The sequence below is a fragment of the Gadus morhua genome, chromosome 3 (genome assembly GCF_902167405.1).
Source record: "Gadus morhua chromosome 3, gadMor3.0, whole genome shotgun sequence".
In the NCBI taxonomy this organism is placed as follows: Eukaryota; Metazoa; Chordata; class Actinopteri; order Gadiformes; family Gadidae; genus Gadus; species Gadus morhua.
The window spans coordinates 30596344-30610325 of NC_044050.1; the positions used below are offsets into that span (position 1 = coordinate 30596344).

At 50.3% G+C, this 13982-nt stretch overlaps 1 protein-coding gene across 1 annotated transcript; it reads left to right on the forward strand.

Annotated features, from left to right (window-relative positions):
- The first annotated feature begins 2498 nt into the window (after positions 1–2498).
- Positions 2499–13969, forward strand: mri1 (methylthioribose-1-phosphate isomerase 1). Its single transcript, XM_030351101.1, has 6 exons — positions 2499–3014; positions 8602–8825; positions 9850–10019; positions 10122–10298; positions 10628–10852; positions 11592–13969. The coding sequence occupies exons 1-6, from the start codon at positions 2883–2885 to the stop codon at positions 11723–11725; spliced, it is 1062 nt and encodes a 353-aa protein (XP_030206961.1). The 5' UTR covers positions 2499–2882; the 3' UTR covers positions 11726–13969.
- The last annotated feature ends 13 nt before the right edge of the window (positions 13970–13982 follow it).

The following is a 13982-nucleotide window of genomic DNA, read 5'->3' on the forward strand; positions in this document are numbered from 1 at the left end:
GTAAATGGCCCTGTATGGAGGAGATATGAGGGGGGAACCACTCCATCCCATAATGAGGGATTAGTGTTGGTGTCACCAAGGAGACGACTCATCGAGTCACAGAGCCATCTCAACGCTCTAGAGGAGGGACCTAGTGAAGGACCTAGTGAGGGACCTAGAACCTAGTGAGGATCCTAGTGAGGGACCTAGTGAGGGACCTAGAACCTAGTGAGGAACCTAGTGAGGGACCTAGTGAGGGACCTAGTGCAGTCCATAATCAAACAGAACATCTAACCTATGTGTGGAACAACCCATGATGCAATCTGTTTGTGTGCAGCGGAGGACCTCTTGAGATGGGTGATTGGCGGGTCTGTGCACCAATCGCAGCTCTGAGTCATTGTAGCAGTAAACTGTAGTATCTTGTTCTGACGCCTCTACTTAACCTCTACGAGGATCAGCGGAGGTGCAGGAGCTCTGCTGGTTCCTTTCTGCCGCCTGATGGCGGTGATGCTCTGCTGTCAGTCTGGGGGCCCTGGGTCGCTCTAAGACACAATAAGACATCATTCCTCCCTGCAGAGGAGAGCCTTCTCCCCTCTCTCCTCTGGGCTCCTCTCCTCTCTCCTCCTCTCCTCTCTCCTCTGGGCTCCTTCCCTCTCTCCTCTCTCCTCTGGGCTCCTTCCCTCTCTCCTCTGGGCTCCTCTCTTCTGGGCTCCTCTCCTCTCTCCTCTGGGCTCCTTCCCTCTCTCCTCTCTCCTCTGGGCTCCTCTCCTCCTCTCCTCTCTCCTCTCTCCTCTGGGCTCCTTCCCTTTCTCCTCTCTCCTCTGGGCTCCTCTCTTCTGGGCTCCTCTCCTCTCTCCCTCTCCTCTCTCCCTCTCCCTCTCCCTCTCCCTCTCCCTCTCTTCTCCTCTCTGAACTCTGGGGACCTCTCAATGTCTCACCCTCTCAAGGTCTCACCCTCTCCATGTCTCACCCTCACCATGTCCGGGTTCTCCTCCCGGGTATGATGACCCCGCTTCACCCGTCTGCAGCAGAAGAGGTTCCATGAATCGATCAATATATATATATATCAATATATATCAAATACAGCCGATGCCAATATAGTGGGTTGGGAAATTGCAAGTATTTTAATGTCTGTATCATGTAATGGCAATCAGTTGATAGCATTAATCTGCAGCTGTGTTCAATCAATATGTATGTCTCTTGGGATCTTATGGGTGCCTGATTATAGGATCTTGTATGTTTATTTTAAGGCGGGTTATGGCAATATTAAAATGAGTCTGAGACAATCTTGTGTTTAGTTGTGTGTCGCTCCTTATTGTTAATAACACATTTAAGCTGAACTACACGTCACATTAACTATTCTGGCATTTCACTCTGATTGTGATATAAGTGTGTGTGTGTTTGTTCTCCCGATACACATTCTAAAGAAGCACGCACGGAGAGTAGAATTCTGGTTGAGCATTTATTCCAACAGTCCGGTTGACTTTCCAGAAGTTCAAAAGAAAGGATTACAGGTACAAATATGAAAGTATTGGACTATCCGTCTGGGTTTGCGTATGCGGTCGGAGAACTGTTCCTTCTCCGCCATCTTACCTGCTGAAGTCTCATGGGCCAATTAAGCTCTACACAGAAGCCCGTTGAGAGGGAGTGGCTAGGTGATTACGGTAAACACTAAAAGATAGTATTAAGTGCATTGATTCATCTGTATAATACCTTAAGTCAACTCATAAACTTAAAAACAACTATAATTTGATTAATAATGCAGTAAACCTAATTATGTCTTCTACAGAGTGTGTGTGTGAGAGAGATAGTTAGTGTCTCTGCGGACCCCTCAGGGTTGGACACTGAGTCTTGGATGGAGATCTGTGTTTGAGGGGCCGTCCTCTAGAACCATACAGGCCTATGACCCCTGATCCCTCAGGTTCATGACCCCTGACCCTTACAGGCTCATGACCCCTACAGGTTCATGACCCCTGACCCCTACAGGTTCATGACCCCTACAGGTTCATGACCCCTACAGGCTCATGACCCCTACAGGCTCATGACCCCTGACCCCTACAGGTTCATGACCCCTGACCCCTACAGGTTCCTGACCCCTGACCCCTCAGGTTCATGACCCCTGATCCCCTGGTTCATGACCCCTGGCCCCTATAGGTTGTTTGATATCTTTTGTGTCCTGTACGAAAACCGCGTTCAGTTTGAAAAGAAAAAAGATGAATGAATGGATGGAGGGGTGAGGGTGGAGGTGTTAGGGTTATGGGTGGAGGTTGGAGGGGTGAGGGTGGAGGTGTTAGGGTTATGGGTGGAGGTTGGAGGGGTGAGGGTGGAGGTGTTAGGGTTATGGGTGGAGGTTGGAGGGGTGAGGGTGGAGGGTGAGGGTGGAGGGGTTAGGGGTGAGGGTGAGGGTGGAGGGTTAGGGTGGAGGGGTGAGGGGGGAGGGATTAGGGGGGAGGGTGGAGGGGTTAGGGGGGAGGGAGAGGGTTGAGAATGTAGGGGGAGGGGCAGCGGGGCTGTGCTGCTGCTGTAGTCTGAGTGCAGAGGGCGCGTGCGGAGCAGGTAGGCGTCACCACGTCGGACTTCCTGTAGAGAGGACACGTGGTTCCTGTCTGCCCGCCTTGAACAGGTTCCGGTCCTCTCCTCCTATCCTCCCTATCTCCTCTCCTCATCTCCTCCCCTCTCCTCTCCTCACCGCTGCTAGCTAGCCTAGCCTAGCATCATCTCGACGCCCCCCCTCCTCCACTCCGCCGTCTCGTCTGGAGTGTGTGTGCTCGGCGTGTGTTGCAGTGTGTGCTCGTTGTGTTGCAGTGTGCGTGTGTGTGCAGTAGTGTGTGTCTGAAGTGTGTCCGTGTTGCAGTGTGTGTGTGCAGTGTGCTCGGTGTGTGTAGCTCCGTCTTTCCTCGGTCATGACGCTGGAGGCGATCCGCTACCGGTCCGGGTCTCTGCAGATCCTGGACCAGCTGCTCCTCCCGCACCAGACCGTCTACACCGAGATCCGCTCCGTGGACGACGCGTACCGGGCCATCAAGGCGATGAAGGTGAGATCAGCGAGATCCACCGGGATCCACCAGGTCCTCCAGGTCCCGTGTCCTCCGGTATATTACTGGTCTGTCGGTCTGTGTCTCCGGTCCGCTCGGTGTTTTGTGCTCCTCACGTCTTTCTGGTCTCCGGTGAGGCGGCGGCGGGTTGTTGTTGACCGGGAGAGGATCACTGAACCCTCCGAACCGGGGGTTCACTGATCCCTCTGAACCGGGTGTTCAATGATCCCTCCGAACCGGGGGATCACCGGTCCCTCCGAAGCGGGGGATCACCGGTCCCTCCGAACCGGGGATTCACTGATCCCTCTGAACTGGGTGTTCACTGATCCTTCCGAACCGGGGTATCACTGATCCCTCCGATCCGGGGGTTCACTGATCCCTCCGATCCGAGGGTTTCTAATCCCGGGTGATGAGGGGGTTATCATCTAACCCCTCATCCTTAATCTTTGTCCCTTTCATCACCGTCTCTCTCCGGGTCTGCTCGTTATTGGGGAGACTATCAGTAATGTATTGGTTCTGCATCCCGGGTATCAACAACTCAACCATTAAAACCATTATACCCATCAATCCCAGAGCCGTTCCATGGAAGATGAGCGATAAATTATTAATGGCCTCGCCAGGGTTTTTGTTCTCGTTTTGCTCTTCATCTCTCGGTGTTCCCATCACTTTATTCTCCATGATCACTGATCACTGTTGAAGAGGAACGGATCCGTGGTTCGTTACTGACAAGTTGTATTGTATTATATATTTTATGTATATATTTAGTGTTTTGTAGTATCGTATGTAGTCTTTTGTATTATAGTATGCAGTGTGTATATATTTTGTAGTGTGTGTGTGTGTGTGTGTGTGTGTGTGTGTGTGTGTGTGTGTGTGTGTGTATGTGTATATATATATATATGTATATATATATATATATATATATATATATATATATATGTGTATGTATGTATGTATGTATATATGTGTATGTATATATATGTGTATGTATGTGTATGTAGTGTATTGTAGTATATTAGTGTGTATATATGTAGTGAATAAATGTAGTCTAGTGTGTGTTTATGTAGTGTAGCGTTATATGTATTGTAGTGAATAAATCTAGTCTAGTGTGTGTTTATGTAGTGTAGCGTTATATGTATTGTATACATTGTTTAGTATTTATATGTAGTGTGTGTATATGTAGTGTATACATAGTGTAGTATTTTTATGTAGTGTGTGTATGTCTCCAAATACTAACCTACAGGTTAGTTTTTATATGTAGTGCATACATAGTGTAGTATTTATATGTAGTGTGTGTATATGTAGTGAATACATAGTGTAGTATTTATCTGTAGTGTGTGTGTGTATATGTAGTGTATACATAGTGCAGTATTTATATGTTGTGTGTGTGTGTGTGTGTGTGTGTGTGTGTGTGTGTGTAGTGTATACATAGTGTAGTATTTATATGTAGTGTGTGTGTATATGTAGTGTATACATAGTGTAGTATTTATATGTAGTGTATACATAGTGTATTATTTATATGTAGTGTGTGTGTATATGTAGTGTAAACATAGTGTAGTATATATATGTAGTGTGTGTGTGTGTGTGTGTGTGTGTGTGTTCGTGTGTGTGTGTGTATGTGTAGTGTAAACATATTGTAGTATTATATGCATTGTGTGTATGTGTAGTGTAAACATAGTGTAGTATATACATTATATGTAGTGTGTGTATGTGTAAACATAGTGTAGTATATATATATGTAGTATGTGTATACATAGTGTAGTATTTATATGTAGTGTGTATGTGGAAACAGTGTAGTATATATATGTAGTGTGTGTATGTGCAGTGTAAACATAGTGTAGTATTTGTATGTAGTGTGTATGTGTAAACATAGTGTAGTGTATATATATATATATGTAGTGTGTGTATGTGTAAACATATTGTAATATATGTAGTGTGTGTGTACGTGCAGTGTAAACATAGTGTAGTATATACAGTATATGTAGTGTAAACATAGTGTAGTATATGTAGTGTATGTATGTGTATACATAGTGTAGTATATATATGTAGTGTGTGTGTATGTGTATACATAGTGTAGTATATACAGTATATGTAGTGTGTGTATGTGCAGTGTAAACATAGTGTAGTGTGTGTATGTGCAGTGTAAACATAGTGTAGTATATACAGTATATGTAGTGTGTGTATGTGTAAACATAGTGTAGTATATACAGTATATGTAGTGTGTGTATGTGTAAACATAGTGTAGTATATACAGTATATGTAGTGTGTGTATGTGCAGTGTAAACATAGTGTAGTATATACAGTGTATGTAGTGTGTGTATGTGCAGTGTAAACATAGTGTAGTATATACCGTGTATGTAGTGTGTGTATGTGCAGTGTAAACATAGTGTAGTGTGTGTACGTGTAGTGTAAACATAGTGTAGTATATACAGTATATGTAGTGTGTGTATGTGCAGTGTAAACATAGTGTAGTATATACAGCGTATGTAGTGTGTGTATGTGTAAACATAGTGTAGTGTGTGTATGTGCAGTGTAAACATAGTGTAGTATATACAGTGTGTGTGTGTGTATGTGCAGTGTAAACATAGTATGTGTAGTGTAAACATAGTGTTGTATATACAGTATATGTAGTGTGTGTATGTGTAAACATAGTGTAGTGTGTGTGTGTGTGTGTGTGTGTGTGTGTGTGTGTGTGTGTGTGTGTGTGTGTGCAGTGTAAACATAGTGTAGTATATACAGTGTATGTAGTGTGTGTGTGTGTGTGTGTGTGTGTGTGTGTATGTGCAGTGTAAACATAGTGTAGTATATACAGTATATGTAGTGTGTGTATGTGTAAACATAGTGTAGTGTGTGTGTATGTGCAGTGTAAACATAGTGTAGTATATACAGTATATGTAGTGTGTGTGTGTGTGTGTGTGTGTGTGTGTGTAGTGCTATAGCAGCATGTCTAGGTCAGGCCTGGAGCCCTGATCTGCTCTGGAGACGTCTTCATGGAGCCTCTACCTCTACTAGGAGTTCATACCTCTCAGAGACCCATCCATGTGTTCCTCATCTCTAAAGCAGGCCTCATGTGTTCATCTCTAAAGCAGGCCTCATGTGGTCATCTCCCCTAAAGCAGGCCTCATGTGGTCATCTCCTCTAAAGCAGGCCTCATGTGTTCATCTCTAAAGCAGGCCTCATGTGTTCATCTCCTCTAAAGCAGGCCTCATGTGTTCATCTCTAAAGCAGGCCTCATGTGGTCATCTCCTCTAAAGCAGGCCTCATGTGTTCATCTCCTCTAAAGCAGGCCTCATGTGTTCATCTCTAAAGCAGGCCTCATGTGGTCATCTCCTCTAAAGCAGGCCTCATGTGGTCATCTCTAAAGCAGGCCTCATGTGGTCATCTCCCCTAAAGCAGGCCTCATGTGTTCATCTCTAAAGCAGGCCTCATGTGTTCATCTCCCCTAAAGCAGGCCTCATGTGGTCATCTCCCCTAAAGCAGGCCTCATGTGGTCATCTCTAAAGCAGGCCTCATGTGGTCATCTCCCCTAAAGCAGGCCTCATGTGTTCATCTCCTCTAAAGCAGGCCTCATGTGGTCATCTCCCCTAAAGCAGGCCTCATGTGTTCATCTCCTCTAAAGCAGGCCTCATGTGTCATCTCCTCTAAAGCAGGCCTCATTTGGTCATCTCCCCTAAAGCAGGCCTCATGTGGTCATCTCCTCTAAAGCAGGCCTCATGTGGTCATCTCCTCTAAAGCAGGCCTCATGTGGACATCTCCTCTAAAGCAGGCCTCATGTGTTCATCTCCTCTAAAGCAGTCCTCATGTGGTCATCTCCCCTAAAGCAGGCCTCATGTGTTCATCTCTAAAGCAGGCCTCATGTGTTCATCTCCTCTAAAGCAGGCCTCATGTGTTCATCTCTAAAGCAGGCCTCATGTGGTCATCTCCCCTAAAGCAGGCCTCATGTGGTCATCTCCTCTAAAGCAGGCCTCATGTGGTCATCTCCTCTAAAGCAGGCCTCATTCGGTCATCTCCTCTAAAGCAGGCCTCATGTGTTCATCTCCTCTAAAGCAGGCCTCATGTGTTCATCTCCTCTAAAGCAGGCCTCGTGTTCATCTCTAAAGCAGGCCTCATGTGGTCATCTCCCCTAAAGCAGGCCTCATGTGGTCATCTCCCCTAAAGCAGGCCTCATGTGGTCATCTCCCCTAAAGCAGGCCTCATGTGTTCATCTCTAAAGCAGGCCTCATGTGGTCATCTCCCCTAAAGTAGGCCTCATGTGTTCATCTCCTCTAAAGCAGGCCTCATGTGTCATCTCCTCTAAAGCAGGCCTCATTTGGTCATCTCCCCTAAAGCAGGCCTCATGTGGTCATCTCCTCTAAAGCAGGCCTCATGTGGTCATCTCCTCTAAAGCAGGCCTCATGTGGACATCTCCTCTAAAGCAGGCCTCATGTGTTCATCTCCTCTAAAGCAGTCCTCATGTGGTCATCTCCCCTAAAGCAGGCCTCATGTGTTCATCTCTAAAGCAGGCCTCATGTGTTCATCTCCTCTAAAGCAGGCCTCATGTGTTCATCTCTAAAGCAGGCCTCATGTGGTCATCTCCCCTAAAGCAGGCCTCATGTGGTCATCTCCTCTAAAGCAGGCCTCATGTGGTCATCTCCTCTAAAGCAGGCCTCATTCGGTCATCTCCTCTAAAGCAGGCCTCATGTGTTCATCTCCTCTAAAGCAGGCCTCATGTGTTCATCTCCTCTAAAGCAGGCCTCGTGTTCATCTCTAAAGCAGGCCTCATGTGGTCATCTCCCCTAAAGCAGGCCTCATGTGGTCATCTCCCCTAAAGCAGGCCTCATGTGGTCATCTCCCCTAAAGCAGGCCTCATGTGTTCATCTCTAAAGCAGGCCTCATGTGGTCATCTCCCCTAAAGTAGGCCTCATGTGTTCATCTCCTCTAAAGCAGGCCTCATGTGGTCATCTCCCCTAAAGCAGGCCTCATGTGGTCATCTCCTCTAAAGCAGGACTCATGTGTTCATCTCCCCTAAAGCAGGCCTCATGTGTTCATCTCCTCTAAAGCAGGCCTCATGTGGTCATCTCTAAAGCAGGCCTCATGTGTTCATCTCTAACGCAGGCCTCATGTGGTCATCTCCTCTAAAGCAGGCCTCATGTGTTCATCTCCCCTAAAGCAGGCCTCATGTGTTCATCTCCTCTAAAGCAGGCCTCATGTGTTCATCTCTAAAGCAGGCCTCATGTGGTCATCTCCTCTAAAGCAGGCCTCATGTGTTCATCTCCCCTAAAGCAGGCCTCATGTGTTCATCTCCTCTAAAGCAGGCCTCATGTGTTCATCTCCTCTAAAGCAGGCCTCATGTGGTCATCTCCCCTAAAGCAGGCCTCATGTGGTCATCTCCCCTAAAGCAGGCCTCATGTGTTCATCTCTAAAGCAGGCCTCATGTGGTCATCTCTAAAGCAGGCCTCATGTGGTCATCTCCTCTAAAGCAGGCCTCATGTGTTCATCTCTAAAGCAGGCCTCATGTGTTCATCTCTAAAGCAGGCCTCATGTGCTCATCTCTAAAGCAGGCCTCATGTGTTCATCTCTAAAGCAGGCCTCATGTGCTCATCCCTTCCAGGTGCGGGGGGCCCCAGCCATCGCCATCGTGGGCTGCCTCAGCCTGGCGGTGGAGCTGCGGGCGGGCGCCGGCGGCGACGACCCCGTGACCTTCATCAGAGAGTCTCTGTGTCACCTGACCTCGGCCCGGCCCACCGCCGTCAACATGGGGAGGGCTGCCCGCGAGCTGATGGAGCACGCAGAGAACGAGAGCATGGAGAAGAACTCTGAGCAGCTCAGAGAGAGGTGAGAGAGAGGGGGGGAGAGAGAGGGAAGAGAGAGAGAGGGAGAGAGAGAGAGAGAGACAGGGAGGAAGGAGAGAGAGAGAGAGGGGGGGGAGAGAGAGAGAGAGAGGGAGGGAGGAGAGAGAGACAGAGGGGGGGGGGGAGAGAGAGGGGGGGGGAGAGAGAGAGAGGGAGGGAGAGGGGGGGGAGAGAGAGAGAGGGAGGGAGAGAGGAGAGGGGGAGGGAGGGAGACAGAGGGGGGGGGGGAGAGAGAGATGGAGGGAGAGAGGGTAGGGGTAGGGAGAGAGACAGAGGGGGGGGGGGAGAGAGAGAGGGGGAGGGAGAGAGACAGAGGGGGGGGGGGAGAGAGAGAGAGGGAGGGAGAGAGGAAGGAGAGAGAGACAGAGGGGGGGGGGGGGAGGGAGAGAGACAGAGGGGGGGGGGAGAGAGAGGGAAGAGAGGGAAGAGAGAGAGAGAGAGAGAGAGAGAGAGAGAGAGAGAGAGAGAGAGAGAGAGAGAGAGAGAGAGAGAGAGAGAGAGAGAGAGAGAGAGAGAGAGAGAGAGAGAGAGAGAGAGAGAGAGAGAGAGAGAGAGAGAGAGACCATTTTAGAAACCAAAGAAGCCACAACATGCATGGATGGCTGTAACAACATGGGGAACTATTCTCATGTTGCAACATCGATGTGGTCCAGATCTTTGGCAGAGAGACAAAACCTTTAAAGAAAAACATGAGTAGGGGATGGAAGGGATGGCAGTTAAAGCACAGTCCAATGAGTGGCTCTGAGCGGCTCGCAGAGCCGCCTCTAGTTTATGGAGTGGATGTAGAATAGAGCGGTAGTGATCCTCAGTCTGGGGTGCGTCCCACTGGTCTGGGGTGCGTCCCACTGGTCTGGGGTGGGTCCCACTGGTCTGGGGTGGGTCCCACTGGTCTGAAGGTGGCCCCTCCCACTGGTCTGACGGTGGCCCCTCCCACTGGTCTGACGGTGGCCCCTCCCACTGGTCTGACGTGGCCACTCCCACTGGTCTGACTGTGGCCCCTCCCACAGTGTGATCACCTGGATCGAGGAGATGCTAGAGCGCGATGTCAACGACAACAAGAAGATCGGTAACTATGGCGCCCAGCACATCCTGTCGGGGGTCCCGAGAGACTCGGTCACCATCCTGACGCACTGCAACACGGGCTCCCTCGCCACGGCGGGATACGGCACGGCTCTGGGTAAGGCTGGGGGGCTGGGCGCCTAGCAACAGACAGGGGTCCGAGTCAGAGTTAGGAGGAGGTGCTGCAGTCCTCTCCATGTGTGTGTGTGTGTGTCTTCAGGCGTGGTGCGCAGCCTCCACGCCCTGGGCCGTCTGAAGCGGCTGTACTGCACGGAGACGCGGCCGTACAACCAGGGCGCCCGTCTGACGGCGTACGAGGCAGTGGCCGAGGGGCTGCCCGCAACGCTCATCACCGACAGCATGGCCGCCCTGACCATGAGGGAGAGGGGCATCACAGGTAGCCTCCCGACCCCGCCCCCGGACCTAGCCCCGCCCCCTAACCCCAGCCCCGCCCTTAACCCCAGCCCCGCCCCTAACCCCAGCCCCGCCCCCAGCCGGTCTGTGTGTTCCTTTGTGTTCACATTCAAACATGCCGTATCCTTTCCAGGTAGAGTCCATCTAGATAATCCTCTGTCTCTGTCTCTGTCTCTGTCTCTCTGTCTCTCTGTCTCTCTCTCTCTCTCTCTGTCTCTCTCTCTCTGTCTCTCTGTCTCTGTCTCTGTCGCTCTCGCTCTCGCTCGCTCTCTGTCTCTCTCTCTCGCTCTCCTCTGTGGCTCCGCCCCTCAGCCGTGGTGGTGGGGGCCGACCGGGTGGTTGCCAACGGCGACACGGCCAACAAGGTGGGCACGTACCAGCTGGCCATCACCGCTAAGCATCATGGGATCCCCTTCTACGTGGCGGCGCCCAGCACGTCATGTGACCTGAGCCTGGAGAGCGGGCGCGACGTGGTGATCGAGGTGCGCCCCCCGGAGGAGATGACCAGCATCAACGGGGTGGCCATCGCCGCACCAGGTACTGGTTACACTGGGACTGGTACTGGGGACACTGGGACTGGGACTGGGGACCCACCGCACTGGGACTGGGACTGGGGACACTGGGACTGGGACTGGGGACCCACCGCACTGGGACTGGGACTGGGGACACTGGGACTGGGGACCCACCGCACTGGGACTGGGACTGGGGACACTGGGACTGGGACTGGGGACCCACCGCACTGGGACCGGGACTGGGGACACTGGGACTGGGACTGGGGACCCACCGCACTGGGACGGGTACTGGGACTGGGACTGGGACTGGGACTGGGGACCCACCGCACTGGGACTGGGACTGGGACTGGGGACCCACCGCACTGGGACTGGGACTGGGACTGGGACTGGGGACCCACCGCACTGGGACTGGGGACCCACCGCACTGGGACTGGGACTGGGACTGGGACTGGGACTGGGGACCCACCGCACTGGGACTGGGACTGGGACTGGGACTGGGGACCCACCGCACTGGGACTGGGGACCCACCGCACTGGGACTGGGACTGGTTACACTGGGACTGGTACTGGTACTGGGACTGGGATTGGGACTGGGACTGTACCTTAGAAAGATTAGAACTGTTAGTCACAGCTGATGAATATACTATAAAGTAATAAATACATATAATACTTTATACAAAGTTAGTGTGTGTGCGTGTGTGTACCCTTTGAGTGCCACGGTAAAGGCACCTTGTCTCATGCGTGCTGTGTTGCTATTGGCTACAGGTATCGATGTGTGGAACCCCTCGTTTGACGTCACTCCCCACCAGCTCATCACCGGAGGCATCATCACGGAGCTGGGCGTGTTCCTCCCCTCCGAGCTGCAGGCTGCGCTCACCGGCCGCCTCACCGCGCTCTAGAGCCACCACCGCCCCCTGCTGGCCGACAACTGCAACTGCCACTGAAATGAATCGTCCCAACTTTAACAGACACTTTGTCGTCGTACACACACACACTCACACACACTCACACTCACACACCGCTATGGTTGGGCTGAGATATAATTCATTACACTGGTTTAGAAGAAAACTAAAAAATAACAAAAAAACGTACTGTGTCATGTCCATGCACAAAGTTTTCTTACACGCATCAATCACACACCACACACCACACACACACACGCTGCAGGGATTTCAGCAGACACACAAGTCCTTCATTAAATTTGTGTTCCTTTTTTCGGCCTGATTTGTTCTCATCTCTCTGTTGATGTCGTCTCTTGTCCCGTCGGTCTGTGGACTCCAGGGCTCCATCACCCATCTGTCAGCGTCAGCCTCCTCACACCCACCTGCTCTCGGGACGGAGGAGTTCAGCCCAGATTGGGATCAGACCCGCCGGCTAATTGCTGCCACCGACCTGTACATATAGAAGCTCCTTAGTCTGAATATAGTGCACACAAACTAAGACGCTGTGTTTAAAGGTAGCAGTCAGTCCGACCACATATCTGGTCGGATCTAAATTCACCCCAAACCGCAGAATGTTATATTAACATTGAATTTTTGTTTTTCTCTATGTAGAAACTTTTTGAATTATAATCCGAGCTAATTTACGGGCCATATTCCCTTTTAATAGATAAATTGTGTAATGTGATGATTATAATTTAAAAAAAAAACATGCACACACACAAACGCACACACATTCTCACCACTTTAACTTTGTGAGGAACATGTAGTGAGGCTGTGAGGAACATGAGGAACATGTAGTGAGGCTGTGGGGAACATGAGGAACATGTAGTGAGGCTGTGGGGAACATGAGGAACATGTAGTGAGGAACATGAGGAACATGTAGTGAGGCTGTGGGGAACATGAGGAACATGTAGTGAGGCTGTGGGGAACATGAGGAACATGTAGTGAGGCTGTGGGGAACATGAGGAACATGTAGTGAGGCTGTGGGGAACATGAGGAACATGTAGTGAGGCTGTGGGGAACATGAGGAACATGTAGTGAGGAACATGAGGAACATGTAGTGAGGCTGTGGGGAACATGAGGAACATGTAGTGAGGCTGTGGGGAACATGAGGAACATGTAGTGAGGAACATGAGGAACATGTAGTGAGGCTGTGGGGAACATGAGGAACATGTAGTGAGGCTGTGGGGAACATGAGGAACATGTAGTGAGGCTGTGGGGAACATGAGGACATGTAGTGAGGAGGAGCAGCTCCTTAGAGCTCCTCCTCACTAAAATGTTGTCAGCTCGTGTATTTCTGTTTCTACCGGTTCAACTGTTGTAATTAGTCTGATCTTTGTAAATTAGTTGCAATGTTTTATCATTGTTTCTATTCATCTCTTTTATTTAATAAGGCAGTCATGGAGCTCACCCTGGCGGGTTATTTCTTTGGAGCTTCATTTGGCGCAGGTTTGACTCTAGGCTTGCTCTTCATCTTTAAAGGCTCATTGTAGTGGGAGCCTGTCCTCCCCACTGGTCTGGTGCTTTAAACCAGTGGCCGTGTTTTCATCTCTCAGAAGAGAACCTCTGTCTGGGTTCTACGTCTCCAACTGGGATCAGAACGCGGGTCCAAAGAACGACTTCCTCTCTAAACAGAACATGGGGAGGGAGCCAGGTCTCTGATCCCCTCCCTGAATGTCACCGGCCCCCTTCCCAGGGGCCCACCGGCCCCGTACTCAGGGGCCCGCTGCCACTGCCTTGCGCGCCCACGCCACCAGCAGGGTAACGCAGATCACGGTGCTGCTGCAGTCCATCGCTCTGGGAGCTAGCATGCTAACACCAGGGACATCCTGTTTTAAAGGGCGATGATTGTTGAAAGAAACTTACAAGAAGAATGCCCTGTATCGACAGGCAATTATGAATTAATGTCAAAGGCTTTCCACTGCTTCTACCGCACCAAACTTTCCCCTCGACCTTTAACCTTTGACCTCCAGTTCTGTCACTGCTGGCTCATGTAAATGCCACCTGCATATTGTGTTCTTTCTTTTTGTATTCAGTGTTATCCTGTGGGGGCTGGGGGGGGGGAACATGTAGCAACTCTGTGTCCGCAGACCCTCATTGGTCGATGTGAAAGTGTCAATCACGTCTTGTTTATGATCTGTTTATTCTCATTTGTGTATTCACAAAGCGTTTAGTTCCTAGTAATAAAGCTGTCACCAGTCACCGCTGGGCTCTC